Raw genomic sequence first — 27,924 nt, 5'->3', positions numbered from 1 at the left:
TATTTTAGCTTTTGCCAGACAACCAGCGTGACTGGTGGATCATGTCGTTTTTGTACATCCATTGTCAACGTAGTACAGCAAACTCTTATTGCGAAGAAAGAAGAATCCTGTTTTCTATTATATATCCATTTTGACAGCTGGATAAAGACTGCACAAAGTTTAGTTCCCAGAAATCATGTTAATAATGAAAAATAGGAGACTGCTTATTTGAAACCATTACTTTTTCCTCTCTCTGCTGGCTAGAAGCTGTAGAGACAGGAGTATAAATCAAACAGACGTGTCTGATGGGCTGCCCCACAGGGCCAGTCAGGAAGAATACTGGTGGAAGTTAAGGGAAAAGGGTAGAGGTATAGAAAATGAAAGAGTGAGAAGTAGACGAAGAGTAATAAGAGGGGTGATTGAGTTTATAAGAGGACAGCTTAGTAACCTGTTAAAAAGAAAAGAGGAAAATGTAACTGGTGTGAATCCTCAGGTGAAATTACTGATCTTATATCTGATCTGATTGTGTAAAAAACCAACAATTATTTCTCTTTTAATAACAAAACTCTGTTTCAAAATCGAGTAACCTTCATAGACGCATCTTAACATGCAATCTTGTAAAAGACCAATTTGAAATTGAAATTTATCAAAGAATCTTTCATAAAAAATATTAGGTAGCATAACTGTTTTCAGCATTGATGATAATAAGAAATGTTTCTTGAGCCCCAGATGAATGATTTCTGAAAAATCATGTGACACTGAATATTTCACAATATTACAGTTTTTACTGTATTTTTGATCAAATAATTGCAGCGTTGGTGAGCAAAAAAGTTTAGTTTGAACTCATTTCAGTGCATTCTTGCCTTTACCGCAAAGGGCACATGTAATATTGGCAAAGAATTTAACTGAAATTAGGTATTTTTAGGAGACACCTTTTTCTGTTGTTTTTTCTGTCGTCCATGATGCCTTAAAATCCTCTGTAGGTTTTGGACCAGCGCAAATTATTATAACAATTCTGGTATCTATTGATGTACCACCCTTCTCTGTTTCTGCTTTGTCTTTTTCAGATTAACCAACAGATGTCTGGAATGAACCTGAATGGTTCCGGTGCTCCAATGCCATTTGGGCCACCTGGTGCCCCCATGGGCGGCTGGGTGGCACCCCCATCTGGTCAGACCCTCAGCACCCAGCTCTGGAAGTAAATGAATGAGGGACGATGGAGGACAAGGGGCACCACATCCCTCCATCTCTCCTGTCCTCCTCCACCACCACTCGCACCGAGTTTTATTCATGAACTGTCATTTTTTCCCCCCCTTTCTCTTTCCAACTATTACTACTCTGGAGAGCATTGATTCAACCTCCCCTCTGTGTATTGATCAAGTGAGCGAGTTTGGCGTGTAAGAGACTGGCAGCTTTGACCGTCTTATTTGCAATTTCTTTTCTTCTATATATATATATATATATATATATATATATATATATATTTATTTTTTTTTGTGGGGGGGGGTGGGGTTTCAAATCACATATCAGCTACAAGAAAGCTGCTGGACCAATTATATAGGCTTCTAATATATCTTTACCAAATAGTGAGTCATAGTATTTAAAAGACAGAGGTATGGCTATCATATTTGTGACATCCCCTTCCTTTTCCTATCTTCTGTAGCCCCATGTCCCAGAACCCTGTAGCAGATATTGTATAGACACATGTAATGTAATGTAATCATGAGATAGACAAACCCCTCGCCCCCTCTCTCTGGCTTCTCATCCCACCGCATCTGTGTAGCCCCATGACAAACTCCATCTTTACTGTGATGTTTTAATGTGTGCGTTACAGAGAAGCACAGTGAGTGAAAGACAAATAAACCTGGACGACTGTACAGCTGCGATAGCTAACGGGAAATAGGGGGTTGGGGTCAATAGAAAAGGGCTCGTGGAAGGAATTGTCATTTTAGCCAGCTCGTTTTGACCGAACAAAAGCGTGCAGTCGAACACGTCAGTCCCGCCGCTGTAGCAGAGCTTCTATCCTCTCAGACAGGGTCTCTCTGCTGTGCAATAATTTAAACATCCCCACTGTGTCATCCAGGTTTATTTCTATAATGTGTTTACATTTTCTGGTGCCTAGTACAGAGACAAAATATTGTTATTTTCGTGCATTAAACAGTGAATAGCCATGAACTATTGTGTGATCATTTTGTCTAAAGACGCATTTATTGTAAAGTTTTTTTTTTTTTTCTTTATTTTTGCTTTTAAAGAAGGTCGTTTGGAATAAAGACAGTTGTAATCCAAAAGTTCTGTCCCTGGTGTCTCACGCTTTTGACTGTATTTGCGGCGTGTGTTTTTATCGACTATTCCTTTTATTTTCATGGACAGTAGATTTTCAGCACCACCCAACCTCTGTACATTATTCAAGCAGCTGGTCCTTGTCCTCCGCATTCACAGACGTTGAGCTGATTCTCAGAGCTTTCAGAGTCCGAGGAAAAGGCAGGGTTTCCGCGGGGTCTTAAAAAGTCAAAAAAAGTCTAAAATTTCACAATCACAACACGTATTGTGTTCTAGGTCATTTTTTTTTTTATTCCATGGTTGTAGTTATTTATTTCGCTAGTTCAAATATAACTCCCTGTATGACTACAAAATAGACCAACATGCAACAGCCAATCAGCTTTGAGCTTTCGTGTTATTGGCGCGTATCTCAGATACCACAGACAGACATAAAACGGATTTTATTCAGCTATGGGGAAGTGGACGTTTAGTGATACTTGGCTTGAAAAATCTGAATTTCGTGCTTGATTAAAGCCAGTTGCAAACAACGTATTTAAACCCTACTGTTTCTTATGCAAAAACGTTGGGTGCTGGAGTCACATGCAAAAAGTGATGAACATCTAAGTGCTGTGAAGGGTCTCCAGCAAACGACAGCCATCAGTCAGTTCTTGCAAGTATCAGGGGGCTCCAGCACTAACGGTACTTCTACACTGCCTAGGCGGGGCCCAACTAGCTCCGCAAATCCCAGAATCAATCTCCGTGTTGCTATTGATCAGAGCCAACGCTAAAAGCAGAGGTGCTCTGGGTTCTCCACACGGTGACAACACCAGTTCTAAATTGTTTCAAACAATGTTTTCGGACTGAAACATCGTTAAATCCTTCAGGTGCGGGAAAGATAAAATGGCCAACATTACGCGCTTTGAAATAGGGGATTTTATACAAACAGAAACAGAACTAATTTCCAAAATCACTGAACCGTTCGTGCAGATTTTCGACGAATGTTCAATTTGAATAAATTAAATGACTTTGCGAATAATTTTGAGACTCTGTTTCCTTTGTACTGTTTTTGTTTTGTTTTGTTTGTTTAAATGTCATTCATAATGGTCTTAAAAAGGTCTTAGATTTGACTTTGTGAAACCTGCAGAAACCCTGAAAGGGAAAGTGATCAGGGTTTTGCCATTGTGAAAACCCCTTATCCATGGTTTCTTCTCCACCACGTTACAGGTAATCCAGTGTGACGCCACAGTGTGAAGCTCCAGCAGATAGAGACAGTGTGTCAGTAGAGAATCCAGAAACCCGAGATGGCTTGGCTTGCCTTTTCCGCCAGAGCAGGTATCCTTAAGTTCAAAGGCGGCAAAGTGCCAGCAATGGCGAGCCTCCATCCAGTGTCATGACAGTCCTAGTGCAGTGTCTCTAGACCTCTATAAAAATCGAATCCTGTTGCCGCTTTGTTTCATTTCCCAGGTTGACCTTCTCTGTCCGGGTATGCCAGACTAGGACCTGAAAGAAACCAGTTGGAATCCGTTATTTCAGAATTTGCGAATCAAATTCATGACAAAACAAAGATTCTATATATATTAGGATGGTTTACTCATACTTCTAGGATGGGAAAAAATGCAATTCGCAATATGGTGGGCCTAAGAAACAACAATGTGAGTTAATGTCAGATTTCATTGCTGATTTGAAATGTCATTTAAATGTGAGTGACAAGCGTATTTCCCTATTCCCCACACAGTGCATGTGATCTCTCAGCTGACATGTTTTTGGTGCCTGAAGGGTGCTGGAACAGGATCTCTCGGATTGACCGCACCCAGGTGTGACTGTTCCACAACACATGTTATTACAAATTGGCTTGTTTTCCATAACAAGGCTAATTTAGCAAAACCACAAGAGATAAATATAGTCTGCACATTGGAGCAGCAACCCATAAGTAACTCAAAGCATGCTGTAGTAGTTGGCCTGATAACAAGTTGCATCCCTCTGGTAGATTCTGTAAACTGCTCCTTATGTAGGCGTCTACTTTGCCATCTACTAATCCCGGTGGTGTTGCCTTAATAAATATTATCAGGGCAAAGTAAGTTGTAGGACTGAGCTTTATTTAAATAGATAAAAGTTTTTAGTTTAAATCTGGAACTTTCTGAAGCGGATCATTATTGGTTTTGTGGGTGGTTAAACTTCATGTGTGCAGCTGTCAAACATCTATTTTTTTTTTTTAAGAGTAATGTAATAATACATGAAGAATTAAACTTGTGCGCTTCCGCTTTCATATGTAAATCCTTCAATTTTTTATGTTGATAATGTAATAGCTACAACTCGGTGCACAAAGGTTGAAAGCAGTGATATAACAGCAGTGCAGAGGTGTGAAGCCAGCAGTCATGGGCTCTAGTACATCTAAATGGGTTTCAAGAAAGGGTTATTGAAATTTAAATACATTTTTTGAATACAATTTTAATAATAAGGGGATGTTAGCAGTGTTTAGTTCCAACACTGCTTCAACACACACACCTGCAGTTTTAAAATAAGCCTAGTGTTTAATTAGGGTTGAAACTTAACTCTGCAGGGCTGAAGCCCTCAAGGAACTGAGTTTGACATTTCATACACTCATGTTCAAAAGTGATTTAGTTCAGATTTTATTTTATTTTTAAAAAGAAGAGCATTTTATTCACCCATTTAACTGATCAAACGTGACAGTAAAGACATTTATATTGTTACAAAAGATTTCAATAACAATGATATTCCTTTGAACTTTGTTCATCAAAGAATCCTGTAAAAAAAAAAAAAAAAAAAGATTTCCACTAAAATATTAAGCAGTTTTCAACACTGATAATAATAAATATTTCTTGAGCACCAAATCAGCATTTTTAAAGCATCATGTGGCACTGAAGCCTGGAGAAACGGCAGATGAACATTCATCTTTGCCATCACAGGAATAAATAACATTTTAAAATATACAATATTTTAATTTGTAATAATTTTACACAATATTGCTGTTTTACTGTAATTTTAATCAAATGAATGCAGCCTTCTTAAGCATAAGAGGCTTCATTCCAAAAACACAACTGACCCCAAACTTTAAAACAGATTTGCATGAACTAACAATAAATGAGATAATTTTATACTATTCTATAAAAATACAATTTGCAATGATAAAAATGTTTTTGTATATGGAAAAAATTAACATAAGGTTAAAGTGAAACGGAAACGGAAGTTGAGATTGTCATTTTTTTCATTGTCGTGATGTATATCCGAGTGAAACGGCTTCTGAAATTAGAATAAAATGTAGGGCAGGGCTTGATTTTCGTCCTTCGGGAATTGATTGGATCGTTGGAGGTTGGGCGTTGCAAACAAAATGGAGGCAGATTTCAATGCGATTCTCTGCCGATAGCCGCATTGTATCTTTTCGCCATTCCACGTAACCGAAATAGAATCGAGGTCGTTTCGATGGGCGAGGGCAGGGTAATGTATTTGATTAAAGATTATAAGGGTCCATGAATTTTTAAAAAATAATGAAGTGCACAGATAAATCATGTATAACAAACACTACAATATTACATATAAAAAGAAGATTTGTCATATTTAATTTCATGCCGACTTTAAGGAATGCTCTGAATGCATCATTCATTCTTAGTTCTGTTATCTGTTGCATGCCATTTAACAATGTATAGAACCTTAGTCTGTTCTAATAGCTAGTTTAAAAAAGTAATTTGCTATAATTGTTCAAAAGGGATAGACTCTTGCCCAACATCGGAACGAACTGTTACACAATGAAAGCATTCTAGCTCATTTGTTCAGCTGATGAAGGTGCATTACTCTAAAGTCCATTGTAGGAAAAATGTCTGTTGCTTCTATTTGGGCAGTCCATGGTACAAACCATTTTCTCAAACAATACTTTTGTTGAAGAAGTATTTCTATTGAATCTGCCCACAACACAATTGAAGGCATCAGATACTCATCCTGTTCAGAGTAAAGCAAGCTGGCACACTGACAGCAGTCTGGCAGGAGCATGATTGAGACTGACATTAATAAACAGGAGAGTCTAGTGTATGTACTGACTTCTGTAAATAAGCCTGTGAATGTCTCTCACACCCTCTTTATCCCTCTATCTATATAGCATGTGTGCAGTCTCTCTTAAACCGTTTCCCTTTCCCTCTTCTTATTCCTCTGTCCTTTTCCTCCTTGTCACATCAGTTCAGTCCGATTACTCGCATAAGATGACCCCCCCTCAATCCTCCCCAGCCTCCCTGCCTTTAATTTTGAAGTGCATGCTGGGAGTTAGCCATATTGCCCTGCCCGCAGGCTTAGTCACAGTCATCCGTTGGGGACTCAAAAGAACACTCCTACAAATGTGACCTTTCAAAAAGACATTGCTGGCAGTGCTCAACTTGGACAGACGCCCGCTCAGACCCATCACGAGGACCCACAACTGCTGGCACACGCACTTTCGTTTGTTTACTTCCATAATGTCGTTCTCATATCATTGGAATACAGCCACAAATTTAAGTATATTAAACTCCTACGTTTTCCAAATAGCACCTCGCTCGCACTTCTTTGTAACTGTCAGTGGCCTCTCCGTCCAGTTTACGGGTGCGATATCTACACGCAAGAATAAACCTGCGCTCTCCGCAGTGTTTACAATGCAGACATTATGCTGCGTCTGGAAAAAGTGACGCATAACTGATTGGCTGATGTTGGAAATGTGTTCTGCTCTTGCTGGTGTTGGTGATTAGTGGAATTGTCAGCCCTGCTAATAGTCACTATTAATAACCCAGGCCGGCTACCATTAGGGTAATTGGGTGATAATGATGATGGCAGTAGCAGTGACGCGTGGTACAGGGAGGAAGAGAGCATTTTGACATGTAAGGTGAGTCGACTGAAGCTTGAGATTTCAGCTCCTGAGATAATGGGCCACGAACGAACGAAGGAGCTTTAAGAATCAGACAAATACATATGAAGGTTTTTTTTTTTTTTTTCATTTTCAGCGCTACTTGACATACAGTAGCTATTCACTATTGTCACTGGTTGAAGAATAGACCGGCATGGTTTCAAAGGAATACAAAAAAAAAAAAAGTAGTGGTGAGTCATATTGCCCAAAATAATGAGTCTCCGATTTAAAGAGATACCTGGAATACCTTTTTAGTATGATAATCAAAGATGCAAGCTGTTCTACTCACTTGGGTACAGTTCTGGGCCTTTGGCTCCAAGTCCTCCACCTTGGTGATCTGTTTGAGGAAATCTGATTCTTGCATCCCTGGTTTGGCTCCTCTCCTCTTGAACAGGGCACGTGGGTTTGACAGGATCACCTGCAGGTTCACTGCAAACCCTGACGTTAACAAAGTAAAAATAGCAATCAAACATTTTAAATTAAAATGTATTTTATTTTATGTCTCCTCTCTGCTGCTTTTGACGTAACAGCTCGTGATAGCCATTACTGAGAAGGGTTCGGAAAATGGTGGTGTGACCAGTGCCTCCTTGTGCCTTCAGAGTGATTAGTCGCACGCGGCTCGGGTGATTGGCTTAAACTTGGCTGTACAATTGAGTACCCTTAACCAGTGTTGGCAAATTACATAAAATTGAGCAACTGCCATTGAGATGAATGGGAATACTATCGGATATCTTTCTCTTTGTTTGTAAGTGAGAAAGTCTGTGTTTGATGCTCATTGAAGCTCATCAAAAAGCTTAGTATAAAAAGCCCGAAATTGTTAATCGCAAATAATCTCACCATATATTCAAACACTCTCTCTCATTCACTGTGTATTATTTATATACTCAAATGCACAGCTCTTCAGCTCTCTCTTGACCTCATGCATTTCACATGGGAGCAGGGTCCCACTGTCAAGATGCATGTGGGTCAGGATACGTTTTTCACCCGCTTGTTTCCATTTCTCTCTATGACACTGTCTCAGCCCCAAAACAGGAGAAGGACTTTTCAAATTTTACTATAGGGAATATCACCCTCTGTTGTGGGCTTTTTATCCTGCATGGACACGGGCTGTTTTCTAGGACGCCTGCGTTCCAGCTAAAACCACCTGGGTTTTAATCCGCAGAGGCGAGCTCACGACAGCATTGCTCATCTAAGCCTTGGCTAACTGTGTCCTTGTGTAGTTACAAGATTTCTCTCCCTCAGATCGACATGCATAATGTCAAGGTTTATTAATAGTTGAAGGCCAATCAACTCCTTTCTTTTGATCTTTTTTTTTAATGACTATATTACCTTTTGATGTCCCTATACAAGTATTAGGGGAATGATGCAAGAACCTACGTTCAGAGAACTAGGGACGCGGCTTTGATAGAGCTGAAGAGCTGGACATGTTTCTGCTGTTGCACCAATAGCACTTCGGGGTCCATCCAGATATGCATAAACCCATCCTAAACATTCACATCCTGAAGTCCAAGACTTCTTGACCAGCCGTTTATAAGGTCTTTAATTAGGATGGCCTTCAAATTTGTAGTGTTGAAATGCTGAAAACGGATTGATGTTTAAAACTTATTTTGCCTTACGGAACTGTTTAATTTCCAGGGAAATGTGATGCATAAATCATGAAATCATTAGTACTTAAATATGTAAATCATATTCAGAAACGGTCTAAAATTAATAAGGGACAATAAGTACATACTAATAGAGCAATCTGTAAAATGCGCATTGGAAAGAGCACCTTTTAGATTAGTTTTATGTTGTGACTAACAACTTTGTTATTTACATAACATTATCATATTTTTTAAAATGGAATACATTTTGTAAAGGTACAACATGAACTCACTGATGCAATTTAATCAGTCTGCTGTTTTATTACAACCATTATTCCTAGTTTATACATACACACACTACTGCTCAAATGTTTAGAGTCTATGAGAGTTTGTTATTTTTTGGAAAGAACAAACTCGAGACTTGTTTCTAAAACTTTTTTTTTTATCTTACTGACGCCAAACTTATGACTGGATGGTTAAGATGCTTCAATAAAAAATAATGGTGTAATTCTTAAATATTTAGCAGTGTGTATTGTGTGTCCACCACTTTTAAGCTGTCTTAACCCTCAGGTGCTCTTCGTTTCGGAGTCACACTTGTTATCTTCCCGGTCAAAAGTGACCGGACACCTAAAAATGAAACTTTCTCCATCCCAGTAAAACCAATGCAATTTATTTTTGTTCTATAATATTTATTCTTTTTAATTTTGTATTTTGAGACAGTTTGATTGAATTTATTAATATTTATGCAATATTTATGGTTTATTTTTGCCATGGAAAAGTATATATATTTTTCTAAATATACATAATTAAAAAAAAAAAATTATGAATGCAGTATTTTAGTATACTATAGAGTCTTGGCCTTCAGAAAAAAAATATTTTTTGAAGAAAATTAGCACCATCTAGTTACAGTATAGAGAAAAAGCGTAGAATCATGGTGTAATCACTAGCCTTCGTTTCGGAGTCACACTTGTTATCTTCCCGGTCAAAAGTGACCGGACACCTAAAAATGAAACTTTCTCCATCCCAGTAAAACCAATGCAATTTATTTTTGTTCAGTTATATTTTTTCTTTTTAATTTTGTATTTTGAGCCAATTTGATGTTACTTATTAATATTTATGCAATATTTATGGTCCATTTTTGCCATTGAAAATAATACAAACTTTTTTTATATATACATTTTTAATTTTTATTTTTTTTTTAGCAGTATTTTAGGTTAAAATAGAGACTAGGCCTTCCAAAAAAAATTTTTGAAGGCAGATTAGCGCCATCTGGTAAGAGTATGGAGAGAAAGCGTAGAACCATGTTGTAACCACTAGATAAAATGTACAGTTCTCTATGGAGAGGCATGTGAATTCCCCAGCTGTTCATGGACACGTTTACTTTTTTTTTTTTTGTTATAGGTGGATTTCAACATATATTTAAACAATCTCAAAGACTATTTCTTATCAAGTTTTAGATTTTTAGTGATTTAAAGTTTTCGATTTAATAGTGATTTAAAGTGTTAGTTTTTGCATTATGATTACAGTCAAACCTAAACATTGTGTTAGAAAGAGAATGCTAGGAAGCAAATTTTATACACATTTTTTTTTATTCTGAATTTGTACAAAAAACAAACAAAAAAAACAATGCAATTCATTCAATTATAACACTTTATGTAAAATAATATTTAATGAGCATGTCTATTTGTGTCACTGAACCGTAACAAATATATAGGTGTGTGTTTATTTGTGCGTGTGTGCGTCTGTTTGTGAGTGTGGGTGAGTGTCAATATCACAATCTTGATGTTTTAGAGTGTCACCCCTTCATTGTTGAGCACTTTTTTCTGCATCATGGCCAATTTGTAGATTGCAAATTGTAGTTTGAAGTTGAAGATTGTTGTTTTTGTCAATTTCCCATTCATTTCCTATGGTCGGTCATGTTTGATAGAAGAGCAGAAGTGTATGTCATTTTTTTACGACCACTTAAAGTGCTCGAATCATGACCTCAATTTTTTTGTGTGTTCACATACATGTTGCCATAAAAGTCACGAAGTTTCGTAATTTTCTGATGAAGCAGTGATTTTTTTTAGAAATTCAAAACAGATTTTTTAATCACAATTTATTGGTGTTTTTGTGTATAAAAGTGTGTGTGTGTGTGTGTGTGTGTGTGTGTGTGTGTGTGTGTGTGTGGGTATGTCTGTTTTGCACTCTTGATGTTTTAGAGTGTCACCCCTTCAATGCTGAGCACTTTTTTTCTGCATCGTGGCCGATTTGTAGATTGTACACACAAAAATTCTCAAAGTTTTTGTGTTTTTGTCAATTTCCCATTCATTTCCTATGGTCGGTCATTTTTGACCGAAGAGCACAACTGTGACTATTTTTTTTACGACCACTTAGCATGCTCGGATCATGACCTCAATTTTTTTGTGTGTTCACATACCCAATGGAATAAAAGTCACCAAGTTTCGTAACATTCCGATGAAGCTGTGATTTTTAACATTTCAAAACATAAATTTTTTCGGTCAGAAATGACCGAAGAGCACCTGAGGGTTAATCAGTTTATGATATTTATTATAATTATAAAACGTTTATAAAATCAAATTCTGTGAATTGTGCTCGTGACACAGATTGTGTAAAGGCTAGCGTGACTCATGGTTTAATCACTGTGTACACGACAGATGCAGCTCTTTGTCATGCAAAATCATTTCAGCCCTTCTCCGCCTAATGTGCAAAACGTTGTTATTGTGTGTTAAAAAGGTTTCCATGTTAAGACAAGCACTTGAGTTCCTCTTTAGGTGAGAGCAGTGCTTGAAAGCAATGAGAGAGGTGGTTCAGGACCTTTTCTCTGCTATTGTGTTTGCTCTCAGAAGAAGCCGCCGTACAGCAGGAATACTAAATAACCTTATTGTTCTCAGCTTTTGTTCAGGGAGGAGTGTAGCGGAGCCGGCAGATTTATGAACCTTAAACAGCTCATTTTCAACATCCGATTAGTCTATATCAGCGATGTGAGGAAACATATGCATTGTTTGAAGTGTTTGTTAAGAGAGATGTGCTCACTGTCAGGTAGGGCCTGACAATGAATACATTAGCTCTGATGACAACAACGATGATGATTATGTGTGAGTGAACACATGAGAAAAATATGAGCTTTGGAAGGAGAGCAATAATGGTAGTAATAGAGATCATATGAGAAAGAGATGATACCATCTCTTGTTATTAGAGTTTCAGGACCAGCATAATATCCAGAGGAAGCGCTGGAGTCTGGGGAATTAGGGATTGCTTTAACTCTACCCACTCCTATCTCTGACGTTGTATTCATTCCTTCGAGCGCCATATCTCTCCGTTAGGATGTTTCCAACCTGTCAGCATCTTCTCACCCCACCCTTTTTAATGCACTGCCTGAGAGCTCACGTTTGCTAAAAATGCAGAGAAATTGCTGAATATAGCCTCAGTAAAGGGGATTTTTGCCAATTATAGGGAGCGAATTGTTGCTTCGTCTGCCTAAAAATATAGGGTATCTGTTATATTTGCCTGTCAGTAATGCTTTGTAATAGTGTATTTTTTTTTTTACGGTTGCAATACGTTCTTTATCATAGTAAACTATTAGCGTACCATTTGAAAGCTGAGTTTCCCCAGAAAGTGCAAACAAGGATCCTTTTAACATTGTTCTGTTTGCGTATCCTGACCAGCTTGACATGTCAAATTCCAATTTACATGTTGTCACTTAGCTCAGTTAGCTGACGCTTTTATTCAAAGCTTCTTACAAATGAGGAATCTCACGGGCAGTTTATCAGAAGAGCCAACAATATTTGCAGTACACTGTGCCAAGTGCCTTTGTTTATGGTTGTGTTTTAGTTAAGTGCTTGTGGAAAAAGTGTGTCTTCAGCTCTTTCTTGAAGGTTCTGATGGTCTCAGCAGACGGGGCGGAGGTTGGCTTTCATAAGCCTGTTTATTGTAAATGAGTAAACATTTTCTGTTAATTAAATTTTAGGGGGGTTTTTTTGGTTTTGTTTTGACAACCCTTAATCTATTAGCATGAACTTTAAGTCTCTGTTCTCTGCAAGTACAGTTCAGTGTTTTTTAGTATCTATATATTATATTATTTGAAATGGTTATGTAAACATACTTAACTTACTATCTCTGTCAGTAGCTAAGACAACATTTCAAATTTTCATGCATTATTTTTTTTTCTAAATATTTTTTTACATAATACATTTGTGTACTGCGTATAATTTTTTGTATATAAATAAACACACATGCATGTAAATATTTATATTTAAGAAATATTTGCATGTCTATACTGTGTATATATATATATATATATATATATATATATAATATTTTATGTACACCTTTTGGGCAGGATGCCATTTGCCAGGAAGGCACACCCCTCCTCTGTGTGCAAGTTATCTCTAAACTCTTAAAACCTTTTTTACTTTTTGGTTTACTTCTTTGGGAATGAGACATGTTTACCAGTCGCAGTCATTTCAAATGATACCAAACATGTATAATACTTTATGATAATTATTCACATTAAACCATATAGATTTTTGGGTTAATTTTGGTGATCTCAGCATGAGAGAGAAGGGATGGGGGAAGAGGGAAAGAGATGTAAATTAGGATGATTCTGAGGTGAGACTTGCATCTCAAATGGTGATGCTAATTTCACAAGAGAGATTAAATGTTAATTTACTTTTTCTCAAAGAATTCTCTCTTCCAGTTGTTTCAGTTTTTCAGTCTTATAGTATAATATAGAAGAAAAGCCTCTTCAGAAAACTCTCTGGTGTTTCATGGCTTTTTTTCCCCTCAGCTTAGAACATTCTTCCTGCATGGTCTCTCTATATAGAAGTAAATTTTGCTGCCTGCTTTGGGCCAATTTTATATGCCTGTTTGAAACGATTTCAGTGAGGGGCAGTCTGGAAAGTATCAACACGACCAAACTGCAAAGAAGTCCCATCTGTTTATCTGAGCAGGCAAGCTGCTCCACATACAGCTGATGTTATGATCAGCAGCATCACATGGTATTACGTGGGCAGAATATCCTTTAGAACTCAGAGAAGATAGACAGAGATATGGAGGTTCAATATCTTAATAACATTAAATAAAACTGAGAGACCTTGTGGTGAAACTTGAAGACATAATGCTCCAGGTAATGTGGTTCTGCTTCTCCAATACTTTTAAGACACTTACAGTAATGGTTCTGAACTTTAAAAATGACTTTTATCAAGTCAGTTGATGGATGTTTAATTGGTCACAGTAGTTCACCTGCAATGCCATGAGTCATGGGTTTGCTAACCGACATACTGAAAAAAATGTATACTCTGAATGCTCTGTAAATCACTTTGGATAAAAGCATCTGTCTAATGAATAAATGTAACTTAAATGGAAGCTTTCAGATGTGCAGGATGGAAAAACGAAATCTGATAATTGTCCTTAGCTTGAAGTTTACGTGATTTGCACAAATTATTTCTGAAATTCAAAACCAGCTGGATGACGGAATGTACCAGTCACCAGAAACCTGTTAATTAACCAGAGGAATCTATTGTCAAAAATCTTTCCTGTCACACGAGCCAGATAATGTTATGGGCCTATAAATATTTGAAATCCAGAAATAGATGCAATAGAGGCATTTCTGAGAACTGGTCGAACGTGTTTTTGTTGTTGTTGTTTTAAATGGCTGCTTATTTTATAATTCTGAACTATAAAAAATCTATAAAATCATCTATATACATCTATAAAAGTAAGAGAGAATATGGCACTCCACTGATGGATTTTTCTGGTCTATGTCATAGGTTGTTGATTTTTTTCAGGATGCCCATATTAACGTCAGACCATTAATACGGCATGCCTCAGTGAGGTTTCAGCATTGAAGATGTTTAAGCCCCATGTGCGGAAAATACATTATCAAGGGATTTATCGACACAATCAATCTAGATTTTTGAATATAAAATAATAAATTGAAGGTTTAGATTGTTCCGTGTAAATTAATTAGCATTTGGATTTCCTTGCGTAAATTCAATATTCAGTTGCACACTCCAATAACCATACTAGAATGTTCTGCCATTATTAAAGGGAAATACAAAATGCAGAAACACATAAACAGTGTCATCTTGAAAGCTTACTCTTGCATTTATGATTCAGCCTTGTGAATATGTTGCTTCTGCACATGGTGTAAAACAGGCATTATAGTCATTTCAAATTTATGGGACATTTTTTTTCCTGGTTCATTCAGTTTTGTCGTAATGATAATCAGTAAAAATGGCTAGCGACGTTTTGATAACTTACTATGGGGGGAAAATTACTCCTGTGAAGGTCGATCTTAGTGACGTCTTACCAGCCATGTCAATTGCAAACGGCCTGTCAGCTTTCCAGCCTGTGTACCAGCCGACCACTTTCCCATTTTTCACCAGGGGACGCTCGTACCTCCGGCCTCCAACGAGTCCCACTGGCCACACTGACACTTTCCGGGTTGACCGCATCTGTAGAAGAATGGAAACATGATAATATTGCAAATACAATTCACTAAATTTGTTAATTAAACGTTTTTTAATTAAAAGGAAATAAATGATTAAATGATTTGAAGGAGTCCTACTAGGAGTCCTTTAGTTAGCGTATAATGCTACCGTTAGAAAAGATCTGCAAGGTTACAAGCTCAAAGTCAACTCCAAAGGGAGATATTTTATTTAACAGAATCCACTTTTCTAGAACTACAACAAACAACTCGTTTGTACTACAACCCGATTTTCACGGATCTTGTGAAGTCATAATGTTACTCATTTAAATAATCCCTGCACACAGAATACGAGAAAAGGGGTCAAGGGCTGGTTGAGCAGCGTTAGAGAAGACTGTTGTCTTGACAGTGCTGCCTGAATTGGTTTGAACTTGACGCATCGAGTAGAGCTTGCGGTTATGGTAATGAGAGTGACGTTTCCTGAACGTGCGCTAGGCAGTGCCAATCACAACACACTGGGTCATCTAACCAATCACAGCACATTTAGAATTCCGGAAGGAGGGTCTTCATCGAAACTAAACGGCACGTTCGGGCTGTAATAATGAAAAATTTGTGAAAAATAATGCGTTTTTTTGAACGATCAAGCATAAAAGCAGGGGCGTAGAATTTAGTAGGGACGCTGGGGACGTGTCCCTACCAATATCCAGTGACACTGATATATCCCTAGCAATAATTTCAATCAAAACTTCCCGTCCCCACCAATTTTAAAATCAAGCCTACGCCACTGCATAAAAGCATTGTAACTTACACCCCAAAAACAAAAAAAATCAAGACTTTGTAAAAGAGCTATGCCCTTTAAGGAAATAAATTAAAAAATAAGTTCTAGGTCTAATTGTAGTTGTGAAGTAATCAATTTCAACTTTGCAAATAATAATTTGCACGCATTAACTGTTTGCATGTCTAATATGTCGAAAACACAAGACATTTCTTGTCTTGTCGCTTTTGAGTTATGAACGATAGCATATTTTCAGTTCAAAACAGCAAAATAGTTTACATCACTGCATCTTACTGCCGGTTGTTAAACATTTCCATCAAAAAAATGTATTGTCAAATAATAAATGTTTAGCTACTTACATCCTACGAAGCACTTTTCCTAAAGCATTACAGTGGAATTCGCACTCATCTTTGGTGAATAGTAAAAGCATGCCTTTGGGCTCGATGTCTACGGTAGGGTGACCAGCAGTCCTGTTCGCGTCCTGTTTTTACATCCTTTCCTGGGGTGAGTTTCCCGCATCGTTAGCCAACTATGGTCGCAAGTTCTGTCGTTACCAATAGAATTCAATGGAAATTGCAACCATAGTTGGCTAACGATGCTTTCAGGAAACGCACCTAAAAAGTGATGAAAATGTCCTGGTTTTCAAAAAAACTTTGCTCTACAGCAAAATGGGGATGATGAGGAAGACAACAAGAAAACAGGAAAAAGAAGAAGAAAACTAAAGGTATAAATATATTTTGTTAGTTTGTTTTTGTAAGTTTGTGAGAGCTATTTTTGTTCAATTTGGAGGTATTTCGTTTAGTTATTTATTATTTACATATTTATCTCTCTCTATAAATATAATTTATTTATATTTATTTTGTAATATAGAAGAGACATTATTTCTATCATTATTTCATTCATTATTTTTGAAACCTGTCATAATTAAAACGCGTTGAGTAAATTCGGAGAAGCCTATCTGAATTTGTGTCTTGTAATATAACAATTTTCTATCCATACAGAGGAGGCATACTGTAGCCTAATTTAAATGTATTGAAATTTTCTCACACAAACCGCTCGTTTCGTGTCTTAGGCCATCAGTGTGTACTTACAGTCATTAAATCATGTTTAATTTTTGACTTCTCTGTGCATGTTCCTTGAGGTGGACCCCCTAAACCTGCATTATATGACTGACAGACAACACCGGTTTGACCGAAAAATGTCAAAATTGAAAATACTGCGGAAACAAAGACACCTACATCTTGGATGCCCTTGAGGTAAGCAAAAACATATAAAAAATAATTTCAAAGTGAACTATCCCTTTAATTGATTTTTTTTTTTTTTAAAGGACCAAGTAAAGTACTGCGCGAGCAGCATGGCTTATTATAAAATGGCTCATTTTCAGCATAAATAATTAAGTCCTTCCACCTGCAGTTTGCTGGAGACAGCACACACTGCTCTTCAGTTTAATAATCAAGATCACATCTGATTGAACCACCCGGCAACACTAAAACTGTCATTTCCTACAAGATACCATCTTCCTTGTGAAATTTTAAACATCCTATAGCTGAAAGAAGCTCCTTTTTTCTTCATTCCTTCATATATAATAACAATGAAACAAACTAGATTTGCCACTGGGAGAATGAGCGTTGCTGCAATTTCTCAAACAAATTGTCAGAGTAGTCTTTGAATATTTAATGGTTGTGCTATTTGTGTGAGTGCTGTACACAGTCGGGTGACGTGTCTGTGCTGGCGGCCCGAAGCATTGGACAAGCTTTGAAGCCCAAACTGCTGCCCCTTTAGCTGTGTTTCTAATGCATGTCTTCCTCTCTTCAAAGGCTTCGTCTCCATAATGGTTGCTCTTAAGTGTAACCCAATTCAAAGGCAAAATCAAAGAATTCTCTATAGCAAAGAGGATGTCATCTGCAGGTGCCAAGCATCCTTTCGCGGTAAGGATGACAACAAGGGCAACAGGCACAGCTATCAAATGCAATGTCACATACACTGTTCTTTGAGTTGAGCTCTCAAGCTACTGGCGGCTATATGGAAAGACATCTGTATTTGGCAGTTCTTGTGACCCGTGTGTTTTCCTACAGGGACTAGGGAATAAGAATTTCTGGCCCCATTTTGACAACACAGTGCAGAGAAATAAATTTGTAGTAGAAGAGTGTGTTTATCTTTAGGGAGGCAAAATCACCTTCAATAACAAAACTCTACATGCTGCCTGACAGTTCCAGAGAGGATTCCAACAATGCAAAAAAAAACCAATACAAAATCGGATCTAATAAGGAACTGTATTTCTAGGGAAAGACAGGTTACAACTGAGAACAATAAATCTAATTCAGAATTTGTCGTGGCACTGAAGCCTTAAGGCAGAGTAGCAGCATATACACAGACTTTGTGGACATGCTTTCCAGTAACAATGTCTGAAAATCCTTAAGAGAAGCAGCTCTAGCAGTAAAAGTGCATTTTTGTATTAATATTTGTTTTACTGCACTGACAAAGTCCAAACAAGTGAAAATTAAACAGAAATATGGCTTTTCGAGTAAATGCATCTTGTTTTTACATTTTTAATTTGTAAACTTAAAATAATTTTTTTAATTAAAATTAGAGCATTATGGTGATAAAGCATTTTTTATCCTAACTGACCACAACGAGCAAGGTTACATTTTGTTTCGTTGTAGTTTTTCAGAAGTGCTGCACACTGAAATCTCATTGGTTTAGTCCACGCAAAAAAGAAAATTCTATCATCATTTACGAACTCTAATGTTGTTCCAATCCTGTATGACTTTATTTTTTCTTCATGTACTATATTAAACATGAATGAGGAAAGATTGGATCTCACATTTCAAAAGGAAAGGCATACAGGTCTGGCTACACATAGATAATGTAAGCTATTTGTTCTTATTTTTAACACTCTGTGAATATGAGAGCCACACAAACAGAGAGAGCAGTTCTGATTGGCTGGTTCGTGATCGAATATACTGTATCACGCTCCATTTTTTTTATTTTGGACAAATTGCTTTTCATCTTCTCATATTATTATTATTATTATAACCAAAAATAATAATAATTTGCATGTTTGATGATAAAGCTATTTTAACACAAAATGATCTTCTACACTCCACTCAAGCAGCTGAACACATTTTTTTCCACAAGCACTTGACCAATGACCATCAGCACACAGTAATATTGTCCCTATAGACTCCCTACTAAACCTTTATTTAAAAAAAACTGTACATTGTTTCACTGTTTCTCGGTCACATCTCTATACTTTTCTAGCCAATTTTGAGACTTTGCATTGCAGTTCTTTTACATTACTGTCACCTTAGGATGAATCACTCGAACTGAATGTGCTAAATGAATACATTTCCTTGGTGTCGTTAATATTTGTCATTATGAAGCACTAGCTGTTGAAAATGGCCAAATGACTCTCATTGTTGTGCTGTGTAATGTGTTTGTGTTGAGCAGAGCAGGGGTCATCAGCATACTGACATTGCGCTCTACCCCTCAGGGGCTGTTCCATGTGTTCATCCACATGTCCAGCTGTGTTCTGGAGAAATGGAGAGAGAGAGAGAAAGAGGCAGAGGGAGGGAGGGATGCACAAAGCAAGCATTGAAGAAATAAGGAGGGCAGCAAGGCCTGTGGCAAAGGAAAAGAGAACGGCTAAAAGAGGAGGAAAAAGCAGAGGTAAAAGACTGGTAGAATAATTGATGATAAATGAGACGACGAGCTATAAGTGCTGGGTTTGGATAATAGCCAAGAGAGAAAATAATATTTTGTGTTACTGTAGATAGAACTGAGTGTACACTCTAAAAAATGCTGGGTTGTTTTAACCCAATTTTGGGTAAAATATGGACAAACCCAGCCATTGGGTTACATTTTTAAATTACATTTTTAACCCAATGGCTGGGTTTGTCCATATTTTACCCAAAATTGGGTTAAAACAACCCAGCATTTTTTAGAGTGTAATGCAGTGGAGGAAACCTCTGCCCACTTTATATCCCAGACAAATAAATGAAATGGATAATCATCAGACATCGATTAAAGCAACACACTCACATAGTAATTTGTAATTATTTTCAGGTTTTGGGTAATTGGTGGCTAAGCTGTTTGAATTTTCTTAATCACATTTTCATACACTCTTCTAATGCCTTATGAGCTAATACACTGTAAAAAAAAAATTTGTTGGTTTAACTTAAAACAGTGAGTAACCTGGTTGCCTTAAAATGTTAAGTTGATTGAACTGGAAAAAGTGAGTTAATACAATGAAGGAGATTGATTTAATCATCAGAAACTCAAAATAATAAGTTATCAGAGCTAAATAAATGATTTAAGTTGATTTGACAAAAGAAAAAATGTTGTAATAATACATCTTAAAAATATTTTTTAAAGTGTCAGTTTCACACATAAAAAAAATGTGTTGGTTTAACTTAAAAAATTAAGTAACCTGGTTGCCTTAAAATTTTAAGTTGATTGAACTGGAAAAAGTGAGTTAATACAATGAAGGAGATTGATTTAATCATCAGAAACTCAAAATAATAAGTTATCAGAACTAAATAAATGATTTAAGTTGATTTGACAAAAGAAAAAATGTTGTAATAATACATCTTAAAAATATTTTTTAAAGTGTCAGTTTCACACATAAAAAAAAATGTGTTGGTTTAACTTAAAAAATTAAGTAACCTGGTTGCCTTAAAATTTTAAGTTGATTTAACTGGAAAAAGTGAGTTAATACAATAAAGGAGAATGATTTAATCATCAGAAACTCAAAATAGCAAGTTATCTGAACTAAGTAAATTATTTAAGATGATTTGACAAAAGAAAAAAATGTTGTGAAAACAAATCTTGAAAATAGTTTTTTACAGTGTGTGTAAGACACAAATTAACCGTATCTTCTCTCATCATTTCGCCATGTTATCTGTTTCGTCCATCAACGTCCACAGACAATCGGCTAAACAGACAAATTTCCAAGCTGTCAGGACGCTTTGTCATTTCTCAGTGACTTGCACTCAAACTGGGTTAATTCACTCTGCCTGACTACACTGTATACTGGGTCGCCTATTTCAACCACTGCACATTTAAAGAAAGACTCATAAGAAATAAACACACCACATGAATCTCCATGGGGACAGATGTTACAGCAAGATCTCCAGAGACATTATTTGTTAACGGACAACTTTATAAAAATAAGTATTTCTCTCTAAACTATACATTTAAGTGTATATGCAACAACCTTGTGGAATGCAAAAACATCTTGTTGTAGACTACAGTGACAAAAATTGACTCGACCATGGCACCAAGTTGTTTTAACTGCAGCTTTAAGGTTAATCGCTGCTTTAATTTTTTTTAGGTTTGAACTTTTTTTTTTTTACAGTGAGCCAAATACAGTGGGACCTCTGAGTTGTGCATACAGTAAACCTGTATCATGTAACATTGGTCTTATAGATACTAATTCTCATTTGATGGGAGGAATAAGATGGTATAATTTGCTTCTTAATAAGAAAAAAAAAAACTAACTCACCCTGCACAATTTGAGTATTGTAGCTACAGAGAGACATGACCCCTTATGGCTCCTCACACCAGGGTGAGAATCTTTACTCGGGGTGGTAGCAACTGCCTTGCAAACCCCTTGTTCCACCCATATCTCGACACAGAATGGCTTGTATTCATGACTTTGAACAGTGTGGGCCAACAGGGATTTTAGAGCCCCAAACGTATGATCTGCCACGGTTTGCAATTTAACATTTCTATTGTGATCGCATCTCATCAAATAGACTAGTTCTTATATTATAGATTTCATTTCAAGCCTTCTGCGGCTCTAAACGGGACAGAAAGAAGTGATATTTACCTCTTCAAATAACTCAAGGCTGTAAGTGTTATCATCATCCGCGAAGAAAACGACTCCTTTATCTTTGGACGCGCGACGTCCTCTGAGCCAGCCGAGCGCTAAGTTCCTTTGCTCGGTCGCTCGCGGCATCCCCGTCCGCTTGAACCTGCGCGGGGTGAGCACGTTCAGATGAGTGTATCGCACCCCAGACCGGGCAAGAAACCGCGAAACCAGCTCCGTGTGGGAGTTCGAGTCCTCCACCACGACCCAGTGGAAATGAGGAACCTGGCGGAACGTATTTGCCAAGCGGGTGAGCTCAGCTTTCTGTACCACTCGGCTGTAAGTGGGAGTGATGGCATAAATAACCGGGGGAGATGAGGTGTTACTCCCACTGCTGCTGCTGCTGCTGCTGCTGCTGGTCCGAGTCGTCCTGACGACCTGCCGCTGCTGCACGTTTCCCAGCCGAGACAAATAGAAGCTGGCCGTGTTCCGAACAGACAATCTCTTCGTATCGATGTCGATCACGATGATCACTATCAAGATCCACGGAAGAAGGATGAAAAAGCGAGAGTAGAAGATGGATTTCATTGTGCCCGAAGAACCAGCGCTGCTTAATGTAAAGAACTAACAGTCCGCCACAAACAGAGCAGTTCATTCAGAGAAGAATATTGTATAATTGCAAAACATTACTTTTAAAACTTCCATTAAAGCCTTTCCTCGCGTGTTTATTATTCGGTAGCCGCAGTCCACGGACGCTTAAACTTCCCATTTCCTCAACTAAACGCGCTGTTGTGTTGCCATCCCGTCCTGCGCTCCGCCAGTCAGTCCGTTCCCTGAGAAGATGCTCATGGGGTCTTTAGTCGTTCAGCGCAAAGAACAGTGCCAAAAATAACAACAGGTCATTGTTTTGGTCACGTGCATTGCTTGGAGTGGAATAAAGCCATGGAGGTGGAACGATTTCTCAAAACTGCACCGAATGATGGGACTGAGCTCTGATGCTCTGACAGACGCTGCTGCTGTAGCCTATATAGTCCGCTGAAATGAGGAAGAGACTTCAAACTGAGAATTCACCCATCCCCACCTGCGCACTGGAGAGAGCGAGAGAGAAATTAGGCTACTTGGAAGCTATTGTAGTCCTCTTTATTTAAAAAAAAAAATACATATATATATTATTATTATTTTTTGCTGTATATTTGGGGTCTTCTAACAGCCTAGGCTAGGCTAATAATCATAATTTGTCTGTTAGATCTGATCAGGTTTACAGTTTATTTCTAAACTAAATTCGTAGCCTGAGTGCTGTTGATTCATTAGCCTAATTACTTTCTTCATCAATATTTTATTATAAGCATTTTAATAAATAACAAATCTTAAACAAAACAATGTTTTGGTTTGGTTGACATTTGACAGTTGGTTCGGTCCATGATTTCGCTTTGAAAATTCGCTTCCACAAATTCAGTGTTTCAAAGAGAAATAAAATGGATCGAACATTGCCTGTTGAATATTATATATTTTTAAACAGTTTGAATATTTTGGAAGTGAAATATGAAAGGTGAATATGGATAATTGAATGTTTAATAATGAAAATGTGTTTGAAATGTTTTGAATTGAAATATTCACAGCTTAAATATTCAACCATGTTGAATTTCAGCCCATAAAAATGCAAGCCCTAAAATTAAATGCATTAAAATCCAACCATTGTTAATGCAATGCCTATTTTTCCCAAGTAGTGCAATTCAACTGGCCTTTTTGTTTCAAAAACATATGACATTAATTGATTTCCATAGATGAATCCAAAAAAAAAAAAAAAAAAAAAAAAAAAAAAGCTATACGCTGCATTGGCATAGCAATACCAGTGTTTCTCACATGATTTTTCAACGCATTCTCACCCCAAGGCGTCACCTTTTGACAATGCTTTAATATTAGCGCCCTGTAGCGTCAGTTATATGACGTGATCCTACGTTGTCATCAGTTAGATAACGCGGGTAGGTTTGGGGTAGGGGTAGGGTTACACGCGATCCTAGGGCGTCATATGACTGACGCTAAAGGGTGCCTAAAGTGTCAGATACTGAAGCATTTAGGTCTTAGGTGAGGCCTTGGGGGTGGGAATTTTTTGTAAAGCTGTGGTAAGTGACCCTCTGTCCCTCTATAGAGTGGTTCGGGGGCTTTTATTTTGGCGGAAAACATTACAGTTCTAGTAAATTGCACCGGTAACCGTCAAATATGCAGATGTGGAAATAATGTGTAAATGGCTTCCTATACAGTCGTGACATAGCCAAAGTGCTTTGAAAGTAGTTCTGCTTACCACGGACGTGACGTGAACATATGCCAATTGGATCCAAACTGCAACCTGCTCAGGGATGGTTGAAATACCATTTATGCCCCCTGCTCTGATGTATGCCTGCTTTCCAAACATATCGGCACTCACTACAGGTGCACCATCTGAATAGCGGCACACATGACTTCCCAGCAAGAAGGTCATCTTTTGCAATGGAAGGAAGGTGCTGCATTTCACATAAATGCCAAGTGATCCATCTAGCATAGTGGTGATGACCAGCAGCAAAAAAATAGGATAGCATCTTTTCAAGGAAATGTTGTTGCAGCAGCCAGTCACCCTCCCTCTCTGCTCGCCAGAATCGTGCTATTAAGGTAGGAGTGATAAAGCAATCCACCCATAATTGGCCAGTTGGGTGCTGTCTTGCCTTTTCCAGGAATTCCAGTATCTGCTGATCCTCCTCGCATGGCCTTATGTCAGGTCTTTCCATTGAATAGCCTATAGATGCCAGGCCGCCAAATGATGCACCTACCAGCTCCTCAAGGCCTGTTGAATTCATCAGCTCCCCAATTAAGTCAACGAATGACATCACGGTGTGCATTATTCCAGGGCTGAGCAACACAGATGCCCATCGCTGTGGGGCAAGCAATCTTGTACTGCATGTCCAGCCCATTCTCACTCCCAAGGCGTCACCTAACTGACGCCTTGGGAAGCATTTGGACATGCTTCAATATCTGACGCTTTAGGCGCCCTCTAGCGTCAGTTAGATGACGCCCTAGGATCGCGTGTACCCTACCCCCACCCCACCCCACACCTAAACCCAACCACGTCCTCTAACTGACGCTTTCCTTTAGCGTCAGTTAGATGACGCCGTAGGATCGCGTCATGTAAGTGACGCTAAAGGGCGCCTAAAACGTCAAATATTGAAGCATGGTCAAAGGTGACGCCTTGGGGTGAGAATGCGTTGGCATGTCACATGTTATATGCAACGCATTCTCACCCCAAGGCGTCACCTTTGTTAGTTAGTGGCACAGCAATGACTTCAACAAAGTGCACGGTAAACAGGAAATGGGGTTTCTCATGCGCTAAATCGTGCTGAAACCTAGCACTAAAGACCCGTACACACCGGGACAAATTTCAGTGCACGTTATTCGCCAGCTGATGAGCCGAGTGAACATGCAAATTAATTCCCTGACATTAGATGGCGCTTAAAACAGAAATGGATCTTGCCCAGAGATAGCATGCCTTCCAACTTCCTCGTCTTCCGGCACTATATTTTCTTCGCCATTACATACAGTATGTGTGCTCGGTAAGACCGTTTTGTGTTTGAGCGCCCCCAAGTTGTGTTTTACTGTAACTTCAGAAGCACCAGACACGTGAGCAAGTTTTTGTTTTTGACGCAGCACGTCAACCCAAAAAAACGAACCCAAGGCATTTTTTAAAAATATGACGCTTTTACACGTGGTTTTCGAATCTGTGTGCACACTCACATTGGCGCCCTTTGTTTAGTCACGAGGCGTTAATCGTCATTTAACGCCTCATGACTAAACAAAGAGTGCATATGTGAGTGTGCACACCGACGTGATAAACGCCATGCGTAAAAGCGTCATAAAAAAACGCCTCAGGTTCGTATTTTGGTTTGACGCGCTGCATCAAAAACTATCCGACCAATGAGATTGCTGCTTTTTACAGTAAAAAGTGCTCATTCAGTAAATGCATATATCTAAACAGATGTGTTTTGAGTCTGGATTTGAATGTGACTACTACTGTTGGAGCACATGTGATCTCTTCTGGAAGCTGGTTCCAGCTGCGGCTGGCATAATAGCTAAAAGCAGACTCTCCATGCTTAGAGTGAACCCTTGGTATTTCTAGCTGGTGTGATCCTAATGATCTCAGTGATCTGTTAGGTTGATCTTCAGTGAGCATATCTGCAATGTATTGAGGTCCTAGCCCATTGAATGATTTATATACCAGTAATAATGCTTTAAAAAATCAATCCTAAAGGTAACTGGGAGCCAGTGTGAAGACCTGAGAACTGGTGTGATATGTTCATAGTTTCTGGTTCTGCTGGCAAATAGCGTTCTGAATGAGCTGCATCTCTCTTATGGTCTTTTTACGAAGGCCAGTGAGGAATCCATTACAATAATCCACCCTGCTGGTGATGAAAGCATGAACAAGTTTCTCTAAGTCTTGATTGGAAACAAAGCATCTAATTCTTGCAATATTTTTCAGATAATAATATGCTGATTTAAACTACAGTCTGACTTAGTCAGATTTTCGAAAGATTGGTAATTCCCAAATGATGTTTTCTTTCATTCATAAACATCTTTTACCCACTCTGCAGACACTCATAATAGTAAAGTTAGGAGGCCATGTTTAATTGAGGACTGTTGCACTGCAGCAGTCTTCCAGCCAAGACAACACAAAATCCAGTTTGTACGTGGTTATTAAGTCGTTGACTAGAAGTGATATATTTTTAATTTAGCGGATGTTTAAAAGTGCTAAGTTAATAGTCTTTCTTTTTGTCCCCACAGCAATCTTAGTTTGGCGTGTCATAGGCACCAGATTAGATGGGTTTGCTGTACAGCTTTTGAAGGCCTTAGATCATGTAATTGTACAGCAATAGAGAAAGATTTAGGCACACTGGGTTCCTGCTTGTTTTGTAAACATTTAAGCAGCAGGGACGCGACACATATCACAGAGTTGGTATTAGTTGTTTTTGGTTCACCTCGAGCAGATAGAGGAGGGTGTGAGCCCTGGTGCTGTGGCAGAGGCCGACGAGCTCTCACAGGAGGAGGGGAGGGCAAGCTGGGCTCACAGGCTTTGGTGGTTGTGGGGCCTACCGTTTTTTGGTTGACTTTTGGGTTTTTGCAGCAAGAGTGGGATAGTTGGGTTCCAGCAAACACCAGTTTTACCATTTTCTCTGCGAAGCACAGAAGTGGAGATGTTGGAGAGAGGGATAACGTGTCTGGGGAGAGGTGTTAGCTCTTTCTCGGAGGCTGTAATATGCTGCCCTGGTTTCCCTCGCTGTTTTCCAGAAAGTCGTCCTTGGGAGCTGAATCTGTCTGTGGTGAGCTCCGTGGGCAGGGCTCTGCTGAGATTGTGTCCATCAGCAGAAGTTTTTGTGACTGCATGGTGTTCTCATTGTCCTTGTGTGTTACGTCATCTGTACTGTATGTCCATACAGATGCTGAAGTGAAGTTCTGTAGTCATTCATACTGTATCCAGGTGTGTGTGTGCCATTCAGATTGAGTGGATTAAAGACTAAAGAAGGATAATTGAGGGAGATGTAGATATTGTCCTAGTCATAGACACAGAGTTCAGTTCTGTGCTCAGAAAAGATATTTCCTGAATGGGGGACAGCACAATTTTTATAGCGAACAGCGAGGCCCAGATTCTCGAGCTGTTTGAGTAATATGGTCCTGTGTTCAAGGAGCTCTGAATGAGATTGAGCTAGAATCGTTAAAAACCCCAAAGTTTCAGGGGTGCAAGAGCCGCGTCCATACACATCATAAATGTACGGGGTGCAAGAGACAGGCTGAACGGGAGGACTGTGTATTGATATGCCTGGACCTCGAAGGCGAATCTCTAGAAACACCTGTGATGCGACGCTATTTGTATCTGGAAATAAGCGTCCTCCAGATCTGTTGACATAAACCAGTCCCCTTGGCAAATCTGTGCGAGGATTTTTCTGGTTGTGAGCATTCTGAACTGGCGTTTCATAAGTGCTTTGTTCAGTTAGATCTAGAATGGGTCTGAGACTCCCGTCTTTTTTCAGTACCAGAAAATATCAGCAGTACAGGAACCCCTTCGCACTGAGCTTGAGGTAAAGGCTCCATTGCCCCTTTGCTCAATAATTTTGCTATTTCGGCTTGAAGTTGATGGGCTACTTTGTTTTTTACCATGGATTTTACCATTACCACTGGGTTGTGGGC

At 38.4% G+C, this 27,924-nt stretch overlaps 2 protein-coding genes across 5 annotated transcripts in view; one reads left to right on the top strand and one right to left on the bottom strand.

Annotated features, from left to right (window-relative positions):
- The window catches only part of smap1 (small ArfGAP 1), a 102,432-nt gene extending 100,278 nt beyond the window's left edge, over positions 1-2,154 (top strand). For all 3 annotated transcript variants that reach the window (XM_039671921.2, XM_089117062.1, XM_039671922.2), the window contains one exon: positions 1,047-2,154. In XM_039671921.2, the coding sequence (XP_039527855.1) occupies positions 1,047-1,181 (135 nt within the window). In that variant the 3' untranslated portion in view covers positions 1,182-2,154. The remainder of the gene's footprint in view (positions 1-1,046) is intronic.
- Positions 1,455-22,768, bottom strand: b3gat2 (beta-1,3-glucuronyltransferase 2 (glucuronosyltransferase S)). Of its 2 annotated transcripts, XM_039671923.2 has the most exons (4): positions 21,739-22,765; positions 15,017-15,161; positions 7,410-7,558; positions 1,455-3,738 (listed from the first exon to the last, which is right to left on the bottom strand). In XM_039671923.2, exons 1-4 carry the CDS (start codon positions 22,303-22,305, stop codon positions 3,652-3,654), a joined length of 948 nt encoding a protein of 315 aa, XP_039527857.2. In that variant the 5' UTR covers positions 22,306-22,765; the 3' UTR covers positions 1,455-3,651. The 2 variants fall into 2 exon arrangements, with proteins under 2 accessions (XP_039527857.2, XP_088973189.1); XM_089117063.1 differs by lacking the exon at positions 1,455-3,738 and having other exon boundaries at positions 7,466-7,558; positions 14,968-15,161; positions 21,739-22,768.
- Between the last annotated feature and the right edge of the window lie 5,156 nt (positions 22,769-27,924).

This window comes from Pimephales promelas, chromosome 11, assembly GCF_988280905.1.
Source record: "Pimephales promelas chromosome 11, fPimPro1.hap1.1, whole genome shotgun sequence".
Classification (NCBI taxonomy): domain Eukaryota; kingdom Metazoa; phylum Chordata; class Actinopteri; order Cypriniformes; family Leuciscidae; genus Pimephales; species Pimephales promelas.
Note: the sequence above shows the minus strand (reverse complement) of the source record. Positions and strands in the feature narration are given on the sequence as shown.